Source organism: Cyprinus carpio, chromosome B12 (genome assembly GCF_018340385.1).
Source record: "Cyprinus carpio isolate SPL01 chromosome B12, ASM1834038v1, whole genome shotgun sequence".
In the NCBI taxonomy this organism is placed as follows: domain Eukaryota; kingdom Metazoa; phylum Chordata; class Actinopteri; order Cypriniformes; family Cyprinidae; genus Cyprinus; species Cyprinus carpio.
In genome coordinates this window covers 838598-855129 of record NC_056608.1, presented here as the reverse complement: position 1 = coordinate 855129, position 16532 = coordinate 838598, and the positions used below count along the sequence as shown (strand labels likewise).

At 33.6% G+C, this 16532-nt stretch overlaps 2 protein-coding genes across 3 annotated transcripts in view; both read right to left on the bottom strand.

The window, feature by feature from the left end:
• LOC109083832 (myosin-16) overlaps window positions 1-8613 on the bottom strand; it is a 51622-nt gene extending 43009 nt beyond the window's left edge. The window contains exons 1-2 of one of the 2 annotated variants that reach the window (XM_042734889.1): window positions 8440-8613; window positions 4870-5019 (exon numbers count right to left, since the gene is read on the bottom strand). In XM_042734889.1, coding sequence (XP_042590823.1) covers window positions 4870-5019; window positions 8440-8511 — 222 coding nt within the window. In that variant the 5' untranslated portion in view covers window positions 8512-8613. The remainder of the gene's footprint in view (window positions 1-4869; window positions 5020-8439) is intronic. The other variant, XM_042734892.1, reaches the window with a different exon arrangement.
• A 4845-nt stretch (window positions 8614-13458) lies between these two features.
• On the bottom strand, window positions 13459-15919 carry pts (6-pyruvoyltetrahydropterin synthase). The gene is made up of 6 exons (XM_042734888.1): window positions 15674-15919; window positions 14860-14939; window positions 14726-14748; window positions 14570-14626; window positions 14243-14313; window positions 13459-14155 (listed from the first exon to the last, which is right to left on the bottom strand). Exons 1-6 carry the CDS (start codon window positions 15739-15741, stop codon window positions 14032-14034), a joined length of 423 nt encoding a protein of 140 aa, XP_042590822.1. The 5' UTR covers window positions 15742-15919; the 3' UTR covers window positions 13459-14031.
• Window positions 15920-16532: the final 613 nt, after the last annotated feature.

Genomic DNA, 16532 nt, shown 5'->3' with positions numbered 1-16532 from the left:
AAATTATACCCCAACAATATAGCAACATTTTAAGCTTCCCACTTTCACATGAATGAATATCAATAGATTTTATTATGCATGTTTATACTACGCCAACTGCTGAGAAGAAGCTGAAACTGGTGGTAAAAACACCCCAATGAAATTAATATTTTTATTCATTATCATTATTAATAATATTATTAATAGTTTCATTTATTTATAATTACTTTTATTATTATAACTTGGTTTCTGAATTGTCTTTATTATTAGAAAATAAAAATTATTATTTTTTATTATAAATGATTACTTTTATTCATAAATGAAACAAAACCTGTACCAAAGATCATAATAAAGACATTTATAACATCACAAAAGATTTCTACCTGAAATAAATCCTGTTCTTTTGAACTTTTTATTCATCAAAGAACCCTGAAAAAAAAAACACAGCTACTATAAATTGTAATAATATTTTACTATTTTTTTTTTTTATCAAATAAATATAGCCTTGTTGAGCAGAAGAGAAGAAAAACATTACAAAATCTTACCGACCCCAAACCTTTGAATAGTTATTGGCTCTGTACTTGTACTCTGTCTGCACAATGGTAATAAAACTGATTCTAATCTACCTCTAATCAAATTTTATTTATAAAAACTAAATCCATGACATGAAACCCAACCTTTTGTCCTCTGCATTTCAAAGGCATGTTGTTTCTAGGAGCAAGAGAAGCATAACAGCATAAATCATTAGGTGTGGAAAAACTTCTAAAAGGATGTAAATATTTAGAAAGTCTGGATAAAATGTGGCCTGCTAAAACAAAGAATTACTCTAAACTCTAAACTTACTCAGTTTCCATCCAATAGGAAACACTGGAGCAGCAGTACAGCTGTGATATCACACTGCTGTTTAATGAGCTTGTGAGACTGGAAAACATTTGATATATGAAATGCATTGATCTATAGAAGTTTAGCTTTAATCCATGAGTATTTAAACATTTTTGCATTTAACTGCAGAATATAAAACATCAGTAAATAGATGTTTATGTCTTGCTCTAGCAGACTTGTTACGATTTTACCATATCTGAATCTGCTTTCAATTATTTCATTCAATTCTTGGCCCAATAGTGATGAGTTAATGACTGTTAATGAGCATTTTACTGCTGTATAAAGCACTGTCATAGAAGGGTGTACTTCCTCTTCCAGGGACAGGCCTCATTCACAAATCCAGCTCTGCCCTCAGGACCTGCACCAGCGTCCAGACCGTAAAGCTTTTCCACATGCACAAGTATGGCATCACAGCGTTCTACTTTTCATTTCACATTATCGGCCATTAGATGATAAACAGCGTGCAGTCAGCACTTTTCTTTCACTTTTTGCTGAGAACATTTTAAGTTGGAAACTATGGAAACTTGTTTCCACCACAGAATAATAAGGTTATTGCAACTTTTTATCTTATAACTCTGGCTTTTTCCTCTGAATTCGCAATTCTGTCTTTTTTTCCGCAAGTTTGTTTATATCTCTTAACTATTGATTCACATTAAACTATTTTCACTTTTCTTGCAATTCTGAGTTTACAGTACATCTTGTGATTCTAACTTCTTTCACAGTTCTGAGATTACATTATGCAAACTTTCTTTACAGTTCTGAGTATACATCTCACACTTCTGACTTTCTTTACATCTCAACATTTTGAATTCTTTCCTGCAATTATGATTTTACATCTTGCAATTCTAACTTTTTCACCTATGTATATTTTACATATCATAATTCTGACATTTTTCTTGCAATTCTGAGTTTACATCTCTAAATTTACATCTTTCCATCCTAACTCTAAATCTCGCAAATATAACATTTTTGCAGTTCTGACTTTATTTCTTGCAATTCTGACTTTTTCTTTATATCTCGCAATTTTGACTTCTTTTTTGCAATTCTGACTTTTTTCACAATTCTGTGTTTACATCTTGCAATTCTAACTTTTTTACACAGTTCTGAGTTTACATTTTACAATTCTGACATTTTCCTATATCTCACAATTTTGACTTCTTTCTTGGAACTCTGAGTTTACATCTTGCAATTCTAACTTTTTTTGCAAACTTGCAATTCTAACTTTTTTCACAGTTCTGAGTTTACATTTCGCAATTCTGACTTTTTCTTTATATCTCACAATTTTGACATTTTTTTCTAAGTATAGTTCTAAAGTTTACATATAGCAATTTTGACATTCTTTTGCAATTCTAATTTTACAGCTTGCAATTCTAACTTTTTAACCCAACTTTTATTTTATTTCTCTGCAATTCTGACTTTTTTCCTAAATTTCCCATTCTAGATTCATAGGATTAAAACTGAGAATTGATGACAAGAAACACGGGAAATAAATGAGGGAGACAGTCGGAAGCTGTTAGGAAATAACAAAATGCCTATTTTGATCTGCATTCGATTTGAAGGTTATCATGATATTAACAGATTCCAGTCTCATAGTGGAAGAAACACAGCTAGAACTAACTGTGCTAAAGGTTTTCAAAAAAAAAAGTAAAAAAAAAAAAAAGTGCTCAAATGAATGCCCTCAATGTGATGTTAAAAATGTGAAGTGTGGCTTTAAATAACATACTCTCTGATAAGACCCAATTAATCTACTGTATCATACCCAGCAATCAGTGGCTGTGATCTGGCAGCAGAGGACAGATGAATTACGGCTATAATTACAGCAGGGAGAGAGATTTTCTGACAGGGGATGGAATCAGGGAAAAAGACTCATTTTCCAAGCACACTGGAAATATACGCGATCAGCCAGAATAACCACTGGGTCAAACGCATGATTCATAAACACCTGACATAAGATACGCATTTGTTCTGTGGTGTCCAGTTTGCGCTGAATTGATATTCCTGCACACAGAACAAGACAAAATGCGAATCCTTTCTGATACCTATCCAAAACTACAGTGAAAAAATGAAAGCTATCTGTGCCTGTTTCATCATCCTGTCTAACCTGAGCCAGGAACTAATGTTGTGTATTCTGACCTGGCAGCACAAAGATATTTCACTCATAAATCACATGTTTCTATTGCCAGATAAAGGTGCAGAAAAGTCAGAAGACACCTACCCTTTCATACTCAGTAGGAAATTATTACTGACAATAAACTTGTTTGGCAAAGGATGACAATGTCTCTCAAATGAACAAATAATTTAGATTATAATTTACTAATTATTAATTTATCAATTTGACTTTAATCTTACAAACGAAAAGCTGCTACTGTAACATATTCATGATTTCCTACAAACTTAAAAGGTCACTGCATAAAAACTGTCTAAAAAAAAAAAACTTGTTCACTCATCTGAGCTACAGCACAATGATTTACAGAAACAAAGAGAAGAATATGAGAGAACTGAGGCTTGGACCGGAGTGTCTGCTAATGCAATCAGCTCAAATAATCCCCTATCTTGGCCCTGCTGCACCGTGGCATTTCTGCAAGCGCTGGCAATATCACCACAATCCCAGAGCCTCATACTGAGCTGTATTTCATCCCAGCAGGCAACAATAATGCTGCATTTCTACTCGCTTCCCATGCTTGTGCAAGGATGGGTGGGCTGTAAAGACAGACAACTACACCAACCTGTCTCTCCATCACAATAAAACCGAATCAGATTTCTCTGTGAATTGTTAGGCCAGAGCTCAGTCCACAAATAAAAACAGTCCAAGAGAGTATCAGTTCACAGAAGGAAGGCGGATCTTGCGCATTTGCTGAATAACTCAGTCTATGAAAGCATATCATTATGTACTGTAACCTAATAACTACCTTAATATGAAACAGCAGGAATAAAACCATATACAACGGAGTCCAAAACTCTGAGAGTGCACTGAAAGTATGGAAAATAAAAAGGATGCATCGTGACAAATTAATATTTAATATGGAAATATATTTTTTTATTATTATTATTTCAAATGATTAATTCTGCATCTCAAGGTTACTAATAAGATCATTTATAATATAATTTATAACATATAGTTTAAAATAACATTTATATTACTAATTAGTACTATAATATAATTTAAAAGCATTTGCATTTAAGTAAAATAATGCAAAACAGGAGCATTTTCACTAGTACTTTCACACTTGGATCCCACTGTATTTTAATTTGTAATATATTTTATAATAATATTTGTATTCAATTAATATTTGTTAAATATTAATATTTAAAAATATTTTAAGATATCTATATAATTAATTAATTATTGGATTGATTAATTAATTAATTAATTGTCAGATCATTTTATTTACAATGACAAGCATGTGCATTAAGGTTAAAAAATGCATTTTCACTAGTGCTCCCACACTGGGATCCCACTGTATGTCACACTAATCAGATCATTAATACAATTTGTAATATATATTTTCTAATAATATTTTTTTAAAAGACTATTATTTTAAAATATTTTAGAAATCTGTAATATTTTTAGAGTATTATATATATATATATATATATATATATATATATATATATATATATATATATATATATATATATATATACTTAAAGATTTACTTTAAATAAAAAGCATGTGCATTCAAGTACAAAAATGCAGAAGCATTTTCACTAATGTATGTCATTTTTCACTAAGCAAATCATTTTAATGTAATCTGCAATATAATGCATAATAATATTTTCAACAATTAATATTTAAAAACAATTAAAGATATAATATTTTTTACTATTTATTTAAAAACAATTAAGTAAAATCTATATTACTAATTTGTAAAAATGCATAACAGAAGTGCTCTCAGACATCTGGACCCTACTGAATGTGTCACTGCATTCAATGAACCTTTCCAGGTAAAGAGACATTTCCTGCACATGAAGTCAACAGCATCAATGCCAGCGAGAAGAAAGACTTACAGCACGCATCCGGAGGAAAACGTCATGTTTCTCCCTGCACAGCTCTGAGTTTTCCCCCTCCAGCTGCCGGACGCGGGACAGCAAGCGATCCGTCTGCTCGATGGCTTTCTTCAGCTCCTCTCGATCCCTCATCCCTGCCTGTGGATGAACCTGAGCAGCGCAGAAAGAGCGTTTCTTCAGTCTGCCTGCCGTCTGGAGCCCCTCCTGCTTCTGGGGCCTTTTGGCCCAATTCAAAACAAGCCCGACTTCTTCCACTGATACGTTTCCACTACAATAACTCTCCCGGATCAAACACACACACACACACACACACACACACACACACAGAAAGACACACACACACACACACAGAGAGAGACTGCTGCAAGGTTTATGCTTCAATGTACTGAGTTTCAGATAAAAAGCCAAGAGGAAAAATCATTAATAGGACTGCATTAAACAGTCATATGAGGGAAGATAGTCTGTCTGTTAAAGTAATCATATGTTATTCATCATGAATCACAATATATACATGATTACAAAGAGACACAGCAGAAGCTCCTATAGGGACTTCTTTTTGGAAATTCAGAATCACACTGGCATCTTTACACGTGACAGCTGACTGGTGAAGTATAAATGCAATGTCACGAAGCAGGTGCAACTCAGTGTCCACCGCTATAAAGCAGACAGATGATTGGGAATGCCCTGTTGAAAAAAACAGCATATGCTATATGTTTTGAAGCATGGCTCCTGGTTTGAGCTGGTTTAAACTGGTCCTAAGCAACTAGCCCCTGCTCAGGACCAGCAGTCATACCTCAAAACATACCTAACCAGCATATGCTGGATTTTTCAATAGGGTGGTCTGTGCGCATTGCTCTTAGGCCAGTTTAAAGGTTTTTGCATGAATATTCTCATAGATATTGTAAACAAACGATAACTGTATGTGATTTGAACGATGAGGGCTTTTAAAACTACAACCCCAGTTCTAGAGAAGTTGGGATGTTCTGTAAAATTACATTAACAGAATTGCTTACTTGCAAAAGGTGGATATAGCCTACAGATTATTTATCTTTTATACACGTAAAAATATAGGAAGCTCAGAACCTTTATATAGCTTATTTAATTAAAATGAGTTCAAAACATTAGTCTGTTTAGGTGCAGATGTTTGGCAACACCTTTTTCGTGTCAGCATTAGCTTATTGCCTGCAAAGTCTGATGAATATCATAAGTGTGCCCTTATGAGAGCTTATACTGTAATGTCAATCATTCCTCTCAACACAGTTTTAGCTACAAGATTCAACAAGCAAATCTGGCTTTGCCACCAAAGCACGTTTTGTGGATGGAAAACCAGATGTGAACTAATTTTCCAAAACATACTCAAAAGCTGTTTAAAATATGTATATATATATAAATAAAAGGAAGAATTTCTGCTGAAGCTCGAGCCAAAATGTCTGTGGAAAATGTCTGTCATTAAGAAAAACAATCCCATCTTATCTCTAGAGAAAATCTGATGTACGTGTAGATATTTTATTAATGAGAGAAATTGGAACATTTGAACGTGATTAAAGTGCATTTAGTGACTCTATGCACTCCAAACAAAAAACCTTGCACAATTACAATTTGTGACCTAAAAACCTAATCTTTCAAGCACGTCAGCAAAACGATTGGTGTGAGTGCTCTTCAAAAAGCTACAATGTAAAATCCCTTAAGGCCTCATGAATGACACTGTTTGTGTGGTGAAGTTTTCATGTTTCAACTTGAGAGGGGGATATACGTCAGACCGGACTGTCAAAACACACAAATTGCATTATTTGTGAGATGTAATACCTGAAATAAGCCTCTATCTGCATTAAATACTGTGTTAAATACAGCCCCTCTGGCAAAAAAAGACTTTCACATTCCTGCTTTCACAGTCAATTGTTCAAGGCCCAGATCATGAGCAGCAGTTTTCCAAATAAATTTGTTCCCCTACACTGCATTCCAGCTCTACAGAGGTGACACACACACACACACACACACACACACATGGGTCTACAAGCTTTTTAACAGCTGTAGCAATTCCACCATTCCACAAAAGCATTATTGATTAATTCTTACAATATGAGAATGCATGTGACATTTTTGTTTCTGTAAAGTTCAAATTGACCAAAAGAACATTTTAATAGGTTACATATTTACTTGAGACATATTTTGCTTAATTGTAGACAGTGGTGTTGAATTCTCATCCTGTAACATAATATAGCCACTAAAACTATTATAATTCTTACACATATTCTGAAGAGCTCTGAATTACCCATTATCCTTTCCCATTTTTTTTCTTTTATCTCTTTCAAGGGCAACAATGGCAGAAATGATTTGTGTTCACTGTAGCTCAGAAAAGTAATGGATATTCAAAAATCCATATGTTTGATGTTAAAATAGACTTGTTATATTGTATATTGCAGATTGCAATGTCGCAATCTAAAAACAGATTTTTATGCATGGTTTTCTGGACATACACATATGGCATGATATATGTTGCATGCACATCAAAGCTGCTCCTAATGCATTTGTGCTGCAGATGCTGGTAAATTGACTCCACTTACATGTTGGCAAGACAAAAGTTGACCTAGATATAAACCAAAACAAAATGAAAGATGCTATCACAACACTGAGAGTAAATCACTGGTGCAAAAAAAAAAAAAAAAAAAAAAAGAGAGAGAAAGAAATAGTATTATTAATCAATCTACATGTATGTTTATTTATAATATGTGTGCATATGTATATATACATACATGATTTTATAAATGTAATAAACATTTTTATATTTTATAAAATATGAATTGTAAAAAGAAAATGCAAAATAATTAATAAAAACTGAGTTTTTTTATAATTATTTCAGTAAATGTATAACCTTGTAAATAACCTATCTGCATATAAATGAAATGTTTTCTGAGCAACAAATCAGCATATTAGAATGATTTCTGAAGGATAATGTGACACTGAAGACAGGAATAAATTAAGTTTTAACATACAGTTTTTTTTTTATCAACTAAATGCAGCATTTGTGAGCAGAAGACTCCTTTCAAAACATCAATGAATCTTGAAACTCTGAATTACTCCAAACTTTTGCCCCCCACAGTGTGTGTGTGTGTATAACTAAACATAAAATGTGAAAATCAGTATCAGTCTGAAATCATTCTCATTTGTCATTATTGAAATCCAAGGCAGCCCAACAGAAGACCCTTTGAACTGTGGGACGGGACTGTGGTTTTGTTCATATGTTTACATTCCTGGGGAACACACGTGTGTCTGCGTTTACCTGCACATTAACACCCGTCAGTCAAAAATTCACAAAGAAACACTGATCCTTCACACACATACATCAACTAAAAACTCAGACCCTCATCAGAGCTCAAACACTGCTGAACGTGAGGGTGTGTCTGATTAACACAAGGTGTGTGTGTGTGTGTGTGTGTGTGTGTGTGTGTGTGTGTGTGTGTGTGTGTGTGTGTGTGTGTGTGTGTGTGTGTGTGTGTGTGTGTGTGTGTGTGAGTGAGTGAACATGAGGCCCACAGAATCACCCAAAAAGTATAAAATGCTGTGTCTTACGTGTTGACTGTGGATGATGATGGGCCGGTACTGGTGGAAGTCAGTCTGGATCACACACACTTTCTTCTCCATCCTCAGCACAGGCTCAGGCTCCCATCCTGCCGTCTCCTCCACGAACGCAGAGGAAGTGAAGCTTCTGTTACCTGAGCTGCGCTAAACACACACACACGCTCACAGGGGGGAGGAACTCCTGCATGAAAAGAAAACATCAGACTCCCTCTGACACTCTCCACCTCCACACAAACACACACACACACACACACACTGTCAGCAGAGATTCACTCTCTGTCATTACTAAACAGCTATCATTATTTATGTCTCCTAACTTATTTTGTCTTTTAGATTTTTTTATGTTTTTGAAAGAAGTCTCTTCTGCTCACCAAGGCTGCATTTATTTGATCAAAAATACAGTTAAAATAGTGTTTATTTTTACAACCGAAAAGAACAGTTTTCTGTGTGAATATGTGTTAAAATGTAATTTCTTCCTGACTGTGATCAAAGCTGAATTTTCAGCATCATTACGCCAGTCTTATCACATGATCCTTCAGAAATCATTCTAATATGCTGATTTGCTGCTCAAAAAACATTTCTGAATATCAATGTTGAAAACGGTTGTGCTGCTGCATATTTTTGTGGAAACCATTTATTTTTCAGGATTCTGTGATGAATAGAAAGCTCAAAAGAGCAGCATTTAATTGTTTTTGTAACATTTATAAATGTTTTTACTGTCATTTTTGATCAGTTTAATGCATCTTTGCTTAATAAATAATTCATAAAAGAAATCTTACACACCCAAACTTTTGATCGGTAGTGCATAAATATTCTAACAAGATACTGTATATTTAATTCAGAATACAAATTGCCTAAGATATTGCAATATTTTGCACAGGGATACACGATATTATCGGAACGTTATCGGAATCGGCCGATAAAGGCTTAAAATATAGATAAACATCGGCATCAGGCTATGTCTTGACAAATAGCTTATATTGTGCTCACGGTGTGAGAGTGATAAGATCACGTCAAAAGTGTGGTCATTCTTGAAGTGAACTCTTGCCTAAATTATGATTTGTTTCACCTATCTGTTAAAGTCACCTTTCTTTTCGATAGCTACATTTATTTTGGGAATGCACAGTTTCTAGAGCGTGCAGTAGCAGCAGCACGGGCAGCCTCCCCCGGGTCCAAATGCACGTACGAGTTTTATTTACTTAGGGGGCGCTGTTGGCCTACTTGTAATAAAATTAAAGTAAATTACACAAATATTAAGATACTTGTGTTTCTGAATAGATAAAGCAGTATCGATATCATAAAATCACAATTCTGTTCTGATTTAAAGGTCAGAAGCTATAGCATACATGAATAAAAATGACAAACATGACACTTGTAAATTAATTTTTTTGATATATACAAATTTATTCAGTAACATGTATATAAGGAGCTCTAAAGTCTCTAAAATGTTAGAATTTTTACAGCTCTTTTGCTTTAGACCATCTATTAACGTTAAATCCACAAATAAAATGTTAAAGTTTCAACTGCATCTCTCTGAGAAAATAAATAAATAAATAAATAACAGCAGAGATTGATTTTATTACACTTATTTTCAAGGCTTTTAATGTACTATCATAAATAATAATAAAAAAAAGAACTTTAATAAAGTTTATTACTTCTAACAAATATGTTTTTGCTTAAAACTAACCAAAATTAAAATAATTTGTTTATAATATCCCCACAAGAGAGATTTGGTGTTGTTTCAAAACAAAGGGAAATATATATCGGTATCAGCATCAGGTATTGGCCAAAATGATTTGAAAAATATTGACAAAAATATAATATTGTGCATCCTTACATAAATATTTTTTCTTAACTTATTGGAAAATGTGTTTTCTTGTTCTGTGCAGAAATTATACATGTTTTTGTATGTAAAAGAAAATTATATTTGCGGAGTTTAGAAATGCCAGTTATTTTTTACAGAAAATTCAATCAACATTTAAACCACAGTTTCTTATTCATCTGAATATTCATGATTAACAAAGTGTTTTCCCTCAATAAACTCCTAATTTGACAGTAAGAAAGTTTTTGTGGTAGTTAGGTTTAGGTAATAAATGTAAATTTAATAAATGTCAGGGTTTTATTTATTTATTTATTTATTTGTAGAATTTGTTCATGATCATTGTTGTTGTTCATGAGAGTGTTTGATAAGCCTCAGTGCTGACGCTCCTTTCCAAAGTTAAAAATGTCACAGGGCTTATGAGAGATGATGAGAAAGGCTCATCTGCCACCAAACCATATTAACGTTAGACATGGAAAAATGTCAGGCAAGATCTTCAGCCTTTCAAGAACACGACAGAGAGAAATGGCCTGAGGAGTTACTGATGCTTCCGATGGAAAATATGAGCTCCATGTGGCCGATACTCAATGACTTGATCATCTTCACTCGAGCCAAACATCAGCACTAAATAATCACTGATGATACACAAAGTCCAGCCGATCACGACTGATGCCCAAAGTAGTCCTGATATCCATGTGGAAGCATCATAATTCTCCTTGAAGGATTCTTAAATTAATAGTTCAAACTGTAAGTAACCCACATGTTTTAGTATTTCAAAAGAAATCCAAAACAGTCCAGGTTTCTTCATCCTAATGAACCGTCCCATCTCAAGCTTGTATAGGCAAGTACAGTATATAGTGCAGACTGGGGCAAGTTGTCACGAGGTCCATATCTCAGTCTCTGTGAAGTTTTGCACATACAGCGAGCTTCTCCAACAGTGTTTGATGTTGATTTCAAAAATCCAGTTCATATGATACAATTAAAATATATATATATATATATATATATATATATATATATATATATACACACAATATATATAAATATATATTATTATTATTTTTATTTTATTTATTTTTTTATTATTCCAGTAGTCATATATATTGTATATATTGTTATTTTATGCAATCCATAAATTATTAATATTAGCATTGGCTAAAAATAGTTTTCTTTTTTTATCTGTTACATTTTTGATGTTTCATTCATTATTTTATGTTTTAAATTTTGAATGTTTAAATGTTGGGGCAAGTTGTCACATGTATTATATATTATGCAGTCTATAAATTATAATTATTATTGACATAAAAAATGGTTTGATATTTTTGTTTTTTACAAAATATCTTATTTTTTATAAATATTTACATTTTGCTGGCAGATTCCTATTAGGGCATGTTGTCACATGTTGTTTTTAGTATAAATTTACTGTGTACTTTTCCTGAGAGGTTTACTTGCAACTGAAACTCTATGTTGTCATGCAGAAATAGATGACTTTCAAAAAAAGACCTACCCTGAGAAATATTTCCTCTATATATATGTACATTATGGATATATAATAAATATTTATGACGAACACTGAACACACTGAAGCGGGTCAAGAGTTCAGTATGAGCGCCGTGGTAAGATTAGTGTGATGTATTACAGCACATTTTTAAGTTGTGCTCTCTTCTGAGTGTTTACTCTGTAGTACATCGCCAGAGATTTATGATTGGAAAGCAAAATTCTCTTTCACAGCATGTGTTCAAACAAGAGCTACCGGTCGAGCTAAAGCCCTTTATTTCAGTGACTCCGACATCAATCAAAATACCAAAACAACAGGCAGAATTCAGCGTGAAGCGATTAGATAGAGCAGCTCACCAGATTGCTGTCTGGATACATGCCATCTCACTCTGAATGCTGCTTTTGTTTGGTCACTATATTCATATTAAATGATAACCCACATTTCTCTTTGTACGAGCGCCAGTGTGCTGAGCTCTTGAATATAGAGTGATCCTCTCACCTGAACTCCACTCACTATTTAAACCGCTGACATGCTTTGTTATCTTCAGGAATTAGGAATGCTTTAATTGATGCCTTTCTTCATCCTTAATGTCATGAGATGATTTATCAATACAGCTCTGCATAGAGGATTTTTGGTGAAGCACATCAGGAATGACAGTTTAATTATATTCATTTTACTTCTTCCTTGTTCAGATTAATCAGACTCCATACATGCTAAACTTTTGCAGTTAAAAGAAATAGTTAACTTTAAAAACAAACATTTGCTGAAATGTCCTCACCTTCAGGCCATCCACGATGTAGATGAGTTTGTGTCTTCATCAGATTAGAATTTTTTTTTTTAACATTGCATCACTTGCTCACTAATGGATCCTCTGCAGTGAATGGGTGCCGTCAGAATGAGAGACTAAACAGCTCATAAAAACATCACAATAATCCACGCCACTCCAGTCCATCAGTTAATGTCTTGAGAAGACAAAAGCTGCACATTTGTAAGAAACAAATCCATCAAGATGTTTTTAACTAAAATACAAGTCCATAATCCATAACAAGAGGTCTGGTCTGAATCAGGAGAGAAATCTGCACAGATCAAGCACAGTTTACATGCCGAAACAGCTCTAAACAAATGTTATAATGCAGATTTTGATGTGAGAGACGGCAAGGGATGGACATTTTCACTAGAGAAGCATTATGAATTATGGACTCGTATTCTAACCAGAAGCAACGGTTTGAAGTTGAAAAGGTCTTAATGATGTATTTGTTTCTTACAACCACACAGCTTCTCTCTAGATTTCTCCAAATCTGATGAAGTAACAAACACTTGGATGGCCTGAGGGTGAGCACATTTTTATTTTAGCTGAACTACTCCTTTAAATGCAATGTCTCAATCTTGGGTCTTTACTGATATATCCAGTCAGACAACCAGCACCAATTCCACCTGGACAGATCACCTTCCAAAATTAAACGCATGTCAGGACAAGCATAATATTAAACAGTAGGACTTTGTGGTTTTCTTTGCTGCCATCCGTGTCTTATGATGTTTGAAGAGTGCATGTAAATCAGTTAGGTTTACTCTTTATCACTGATAATCCTTCCGTCAGTGAGGGTAATATATCATGCAACATTTTTTTATTTCAAGTCATTGGGATGCATTCCCTGCCAAGCATTTCCCCAAATATAAACCACATAGACATGAATCAATCCGGCTGCTGGTGTAGTGTTTAATCTTCAAAACAGAAGCACAGTCAAATATCTAAAACCATAAAATATTCAAATGTATAGCATCTTTTCCTCCATAACACAGAGATTTGTATCTTGATATACAGGTTTTTGATGGCAAACTTTATCGGAATGAAATCTGACACACTTGTAGCGCCATCTATTGGAAATACAACCTTTTTTTTAGAAAATGCATTGAAAAAAATTAAAGGATATGTAAGTAAAATGCATTGAAACACATTTAAGCACTAAAAATGTTATCAAAATATTTTTAATATTCATTAGTTCAAACAGGCTTACTTTGAGAATGAATATGGGTCCATATAGATGACAGGCGCAGAGGGGAAGGCTGCTAATTAATTTGGAAAAAGATTTTGTGTGTGTGTGTAATCTCTGTGTAATAGGATCAATCTCACAGGCTGGACAGCTGAGCCAAATTCCCAGTGACTTACATAAATCCCATAATGTAGTGAAACACAGCAGGTGCCGCTCTCACCTAATTCACTTTCATGAAATCAATCACTGTTCGCTGCCGTACTGAGAGTCATACTCTATTCACCTCTGTATACCACAATATTTTTGTCTGTTTCATATATTTTGATCTCATACAGGCTGTCGGGCGGGAGAAGCTTCACCATACTCTCCCAAATAAACACTGCCAGGTTTTCTGTGGTGCTGCATGAAACAAATAAACATCAAAATGTCATTAAAACGACTGTACTGTGACAGATATGTGGCAGAAAGAGAGAAAGAGAGTCATACCTGACGACATCAGCAAAATACGGCACATCCAGATCCAGATTTTTATGGTCAAGAGGTTTCATGATGGCCTCCTAAAAACAAACATAGCTTATTAACAATGTTTGCATATTTAGCCCTTGTACATGTGCATATCTGTAACATGTGTGATTTGCTAAAATAAAAATTACATTTAGAAATGTATAAATTTGACTATGACTTAAAATATGTCAGTGTCAAAGACAGAATTTATTTGTAAAATCAATGCTTAGTTATGTAATATTAACTCAAATATAAATTAATTTAATTCAGCTATTTTTTATTTATTGTTAAGTGTACAGATGGCCGTACCTCAATACACTCCTTCAGATCAGTAAGGTTCATTACCATTCCTGTATTTCTGTCAATCTATGAAAACAAAGAACCATTTTATACATGCATGGATATTAACAATTCACAACACACCAGATCCTTTAGTGTTAAAATGTGCATTTATGTTTACCATACCTTTCCACGAACTGTCACTTCAACTAGAAAAACATAAGTAACAAAAACTTGTTTACGTGTGTGCATGAATGAAATATATGAGACATGAGCATTACTAAGGTTAACAATGCATGTGATCATATATAACAACTCACCTGTGTAGTTATGACCATGGCCATTAGGATTGTTGCATTTTCCAAATATTCTTTTGTTCTCCTCATCACTTAATGATTTGCTAAAATAAATAAAATTAAAAAATAATAAAAAAAAAGGAATACAACCACCACCACTAGTACTAGCTATTATTATTATTATTATTTAAATTAATACTTTTGACAATGACTTAAAATAAGCAGCTGTTAAAGTGATAGTTCACCCAAAAATGAAAATTCATTCAAACATAAAAGATGATATTATAAAGATGGTGGTTGCCATTGACTTCCATAGTAGAAAAAAAAATACTATGGAAGTTAATGGCAACCACTACTGTTTGATTTCCAGCAATCTTTAAAATATCTTCTTTTATGTTCGACATAAGAAACTAACTCGTACAGGTTTGGAACGACATGAGAGTGAGTAAATGATGACATAATTTTAATTTTTGGGGAAACTATCCCTTTAACATTTAGTCAGGCTGGTGAAACTACATTTCCCATAATTCCTTTGTGTTGACGTAGCATGTTTCGGTCTTCCTGCAACAGTTTGATAGTATTATTTAGAATTCAGACTGATTGTTGGACTAATGTGCATGGGTTTACCCAAACCTGAGTGCACATATTGATGTTGGAAAGAGAAAGGTTCACGATGCGAAGTTATATCGATAAACACAGCGTTCAGCGGATATATGCAGAGCCCTACTGCGATATCGACATAAAACCAGACACACTATCGACCACAAAGCGCGTTAGAGGAGGTTAGAAGGCAATCCGTGGTTTGTTAGTCGTGGTTTGTTAGCTCACAGTAACTTACCTGTGTAAGCGATGGCACGCGCTGAAGCTCTGCACGCGCGTGATGAAACCGATGCGCTCAGACATCATGATGAAGATGATGATGATGAAGATGATCAGGAGCGTGTGTTTATGATGCTTTACAATCACAGTTGCACTGCACTGGCGCTTCTCGCTATAATAGAATACATTTCATGTTTTTCAGGTCAACTTTAGGTTAATGGAGGCGTGGCTTCATCAATCCGCCCCCATCTGCATGACATGCTAATCGATTATAGTATGACATCAGCACTTTCCACGTGCACGACTCTGCTCATGAGCGTCATGTGTCTTCCAAAATTTCTGTGACAAATGTCATGTTATTCACGTTTTTTGTGCATTTTATAATATACAATGATATAATTTAATATTAAGTTAAAATGAAATATTATAACATCTAAATTATAAATATAAATACATTTAATTAATTTGTACAGTATTATTATTATAAAACATATTCTTTGATATTAATATATAAAATAGTTACCGCTGTGCAAAAAGCATAAATAATCCCATCGCAAAATATGGATAATGATAAATATAGCCTAACAATAAATTCGTTTTGTAACAACTACAACTGTAACAACTGTGATTAAATCAAATATTAGTGTCCGTATGTTGATTGTGCGTGTTTGTATATACACACACACACACACACACACATACATTTTAATTATATATTCATTAATAATATTATACCATATCATACATTTGTTTTGTAACAACATATAATTGTGCTTTGATCTGAATATTATTCACGTTTTTGTGCATACAGTATGTGTTGATTTTATAATAATACCAAAATACCAAAACTATGTTACCAGTTCTTTTTCTCTGATTTT

Bases quoted from the DNA above. Each gene is read 5' to 3' on its own strand.
- pts (XM_042734888.1), bottom strand. From the start codon at position 15,741: ATGATGTCTGAGCGCATCGGTTTCATCACGCGCGTGCAGAGCTTCAGC. The intron at 14,940-15,673 runs GTAAGTTACTGT...TATTTATTTTAG, and splicing joins GCGTGCCATCGCTTACACAG to CAAATCATTAAGTGATGAGG. The intron at 14,156-14,242 runs GTATGACTCTCT...TGTTTCATGCAG, and splicing joins TATTTTGCTGATGTCGTCAG to CACCACAGAAAACCTGGCAG.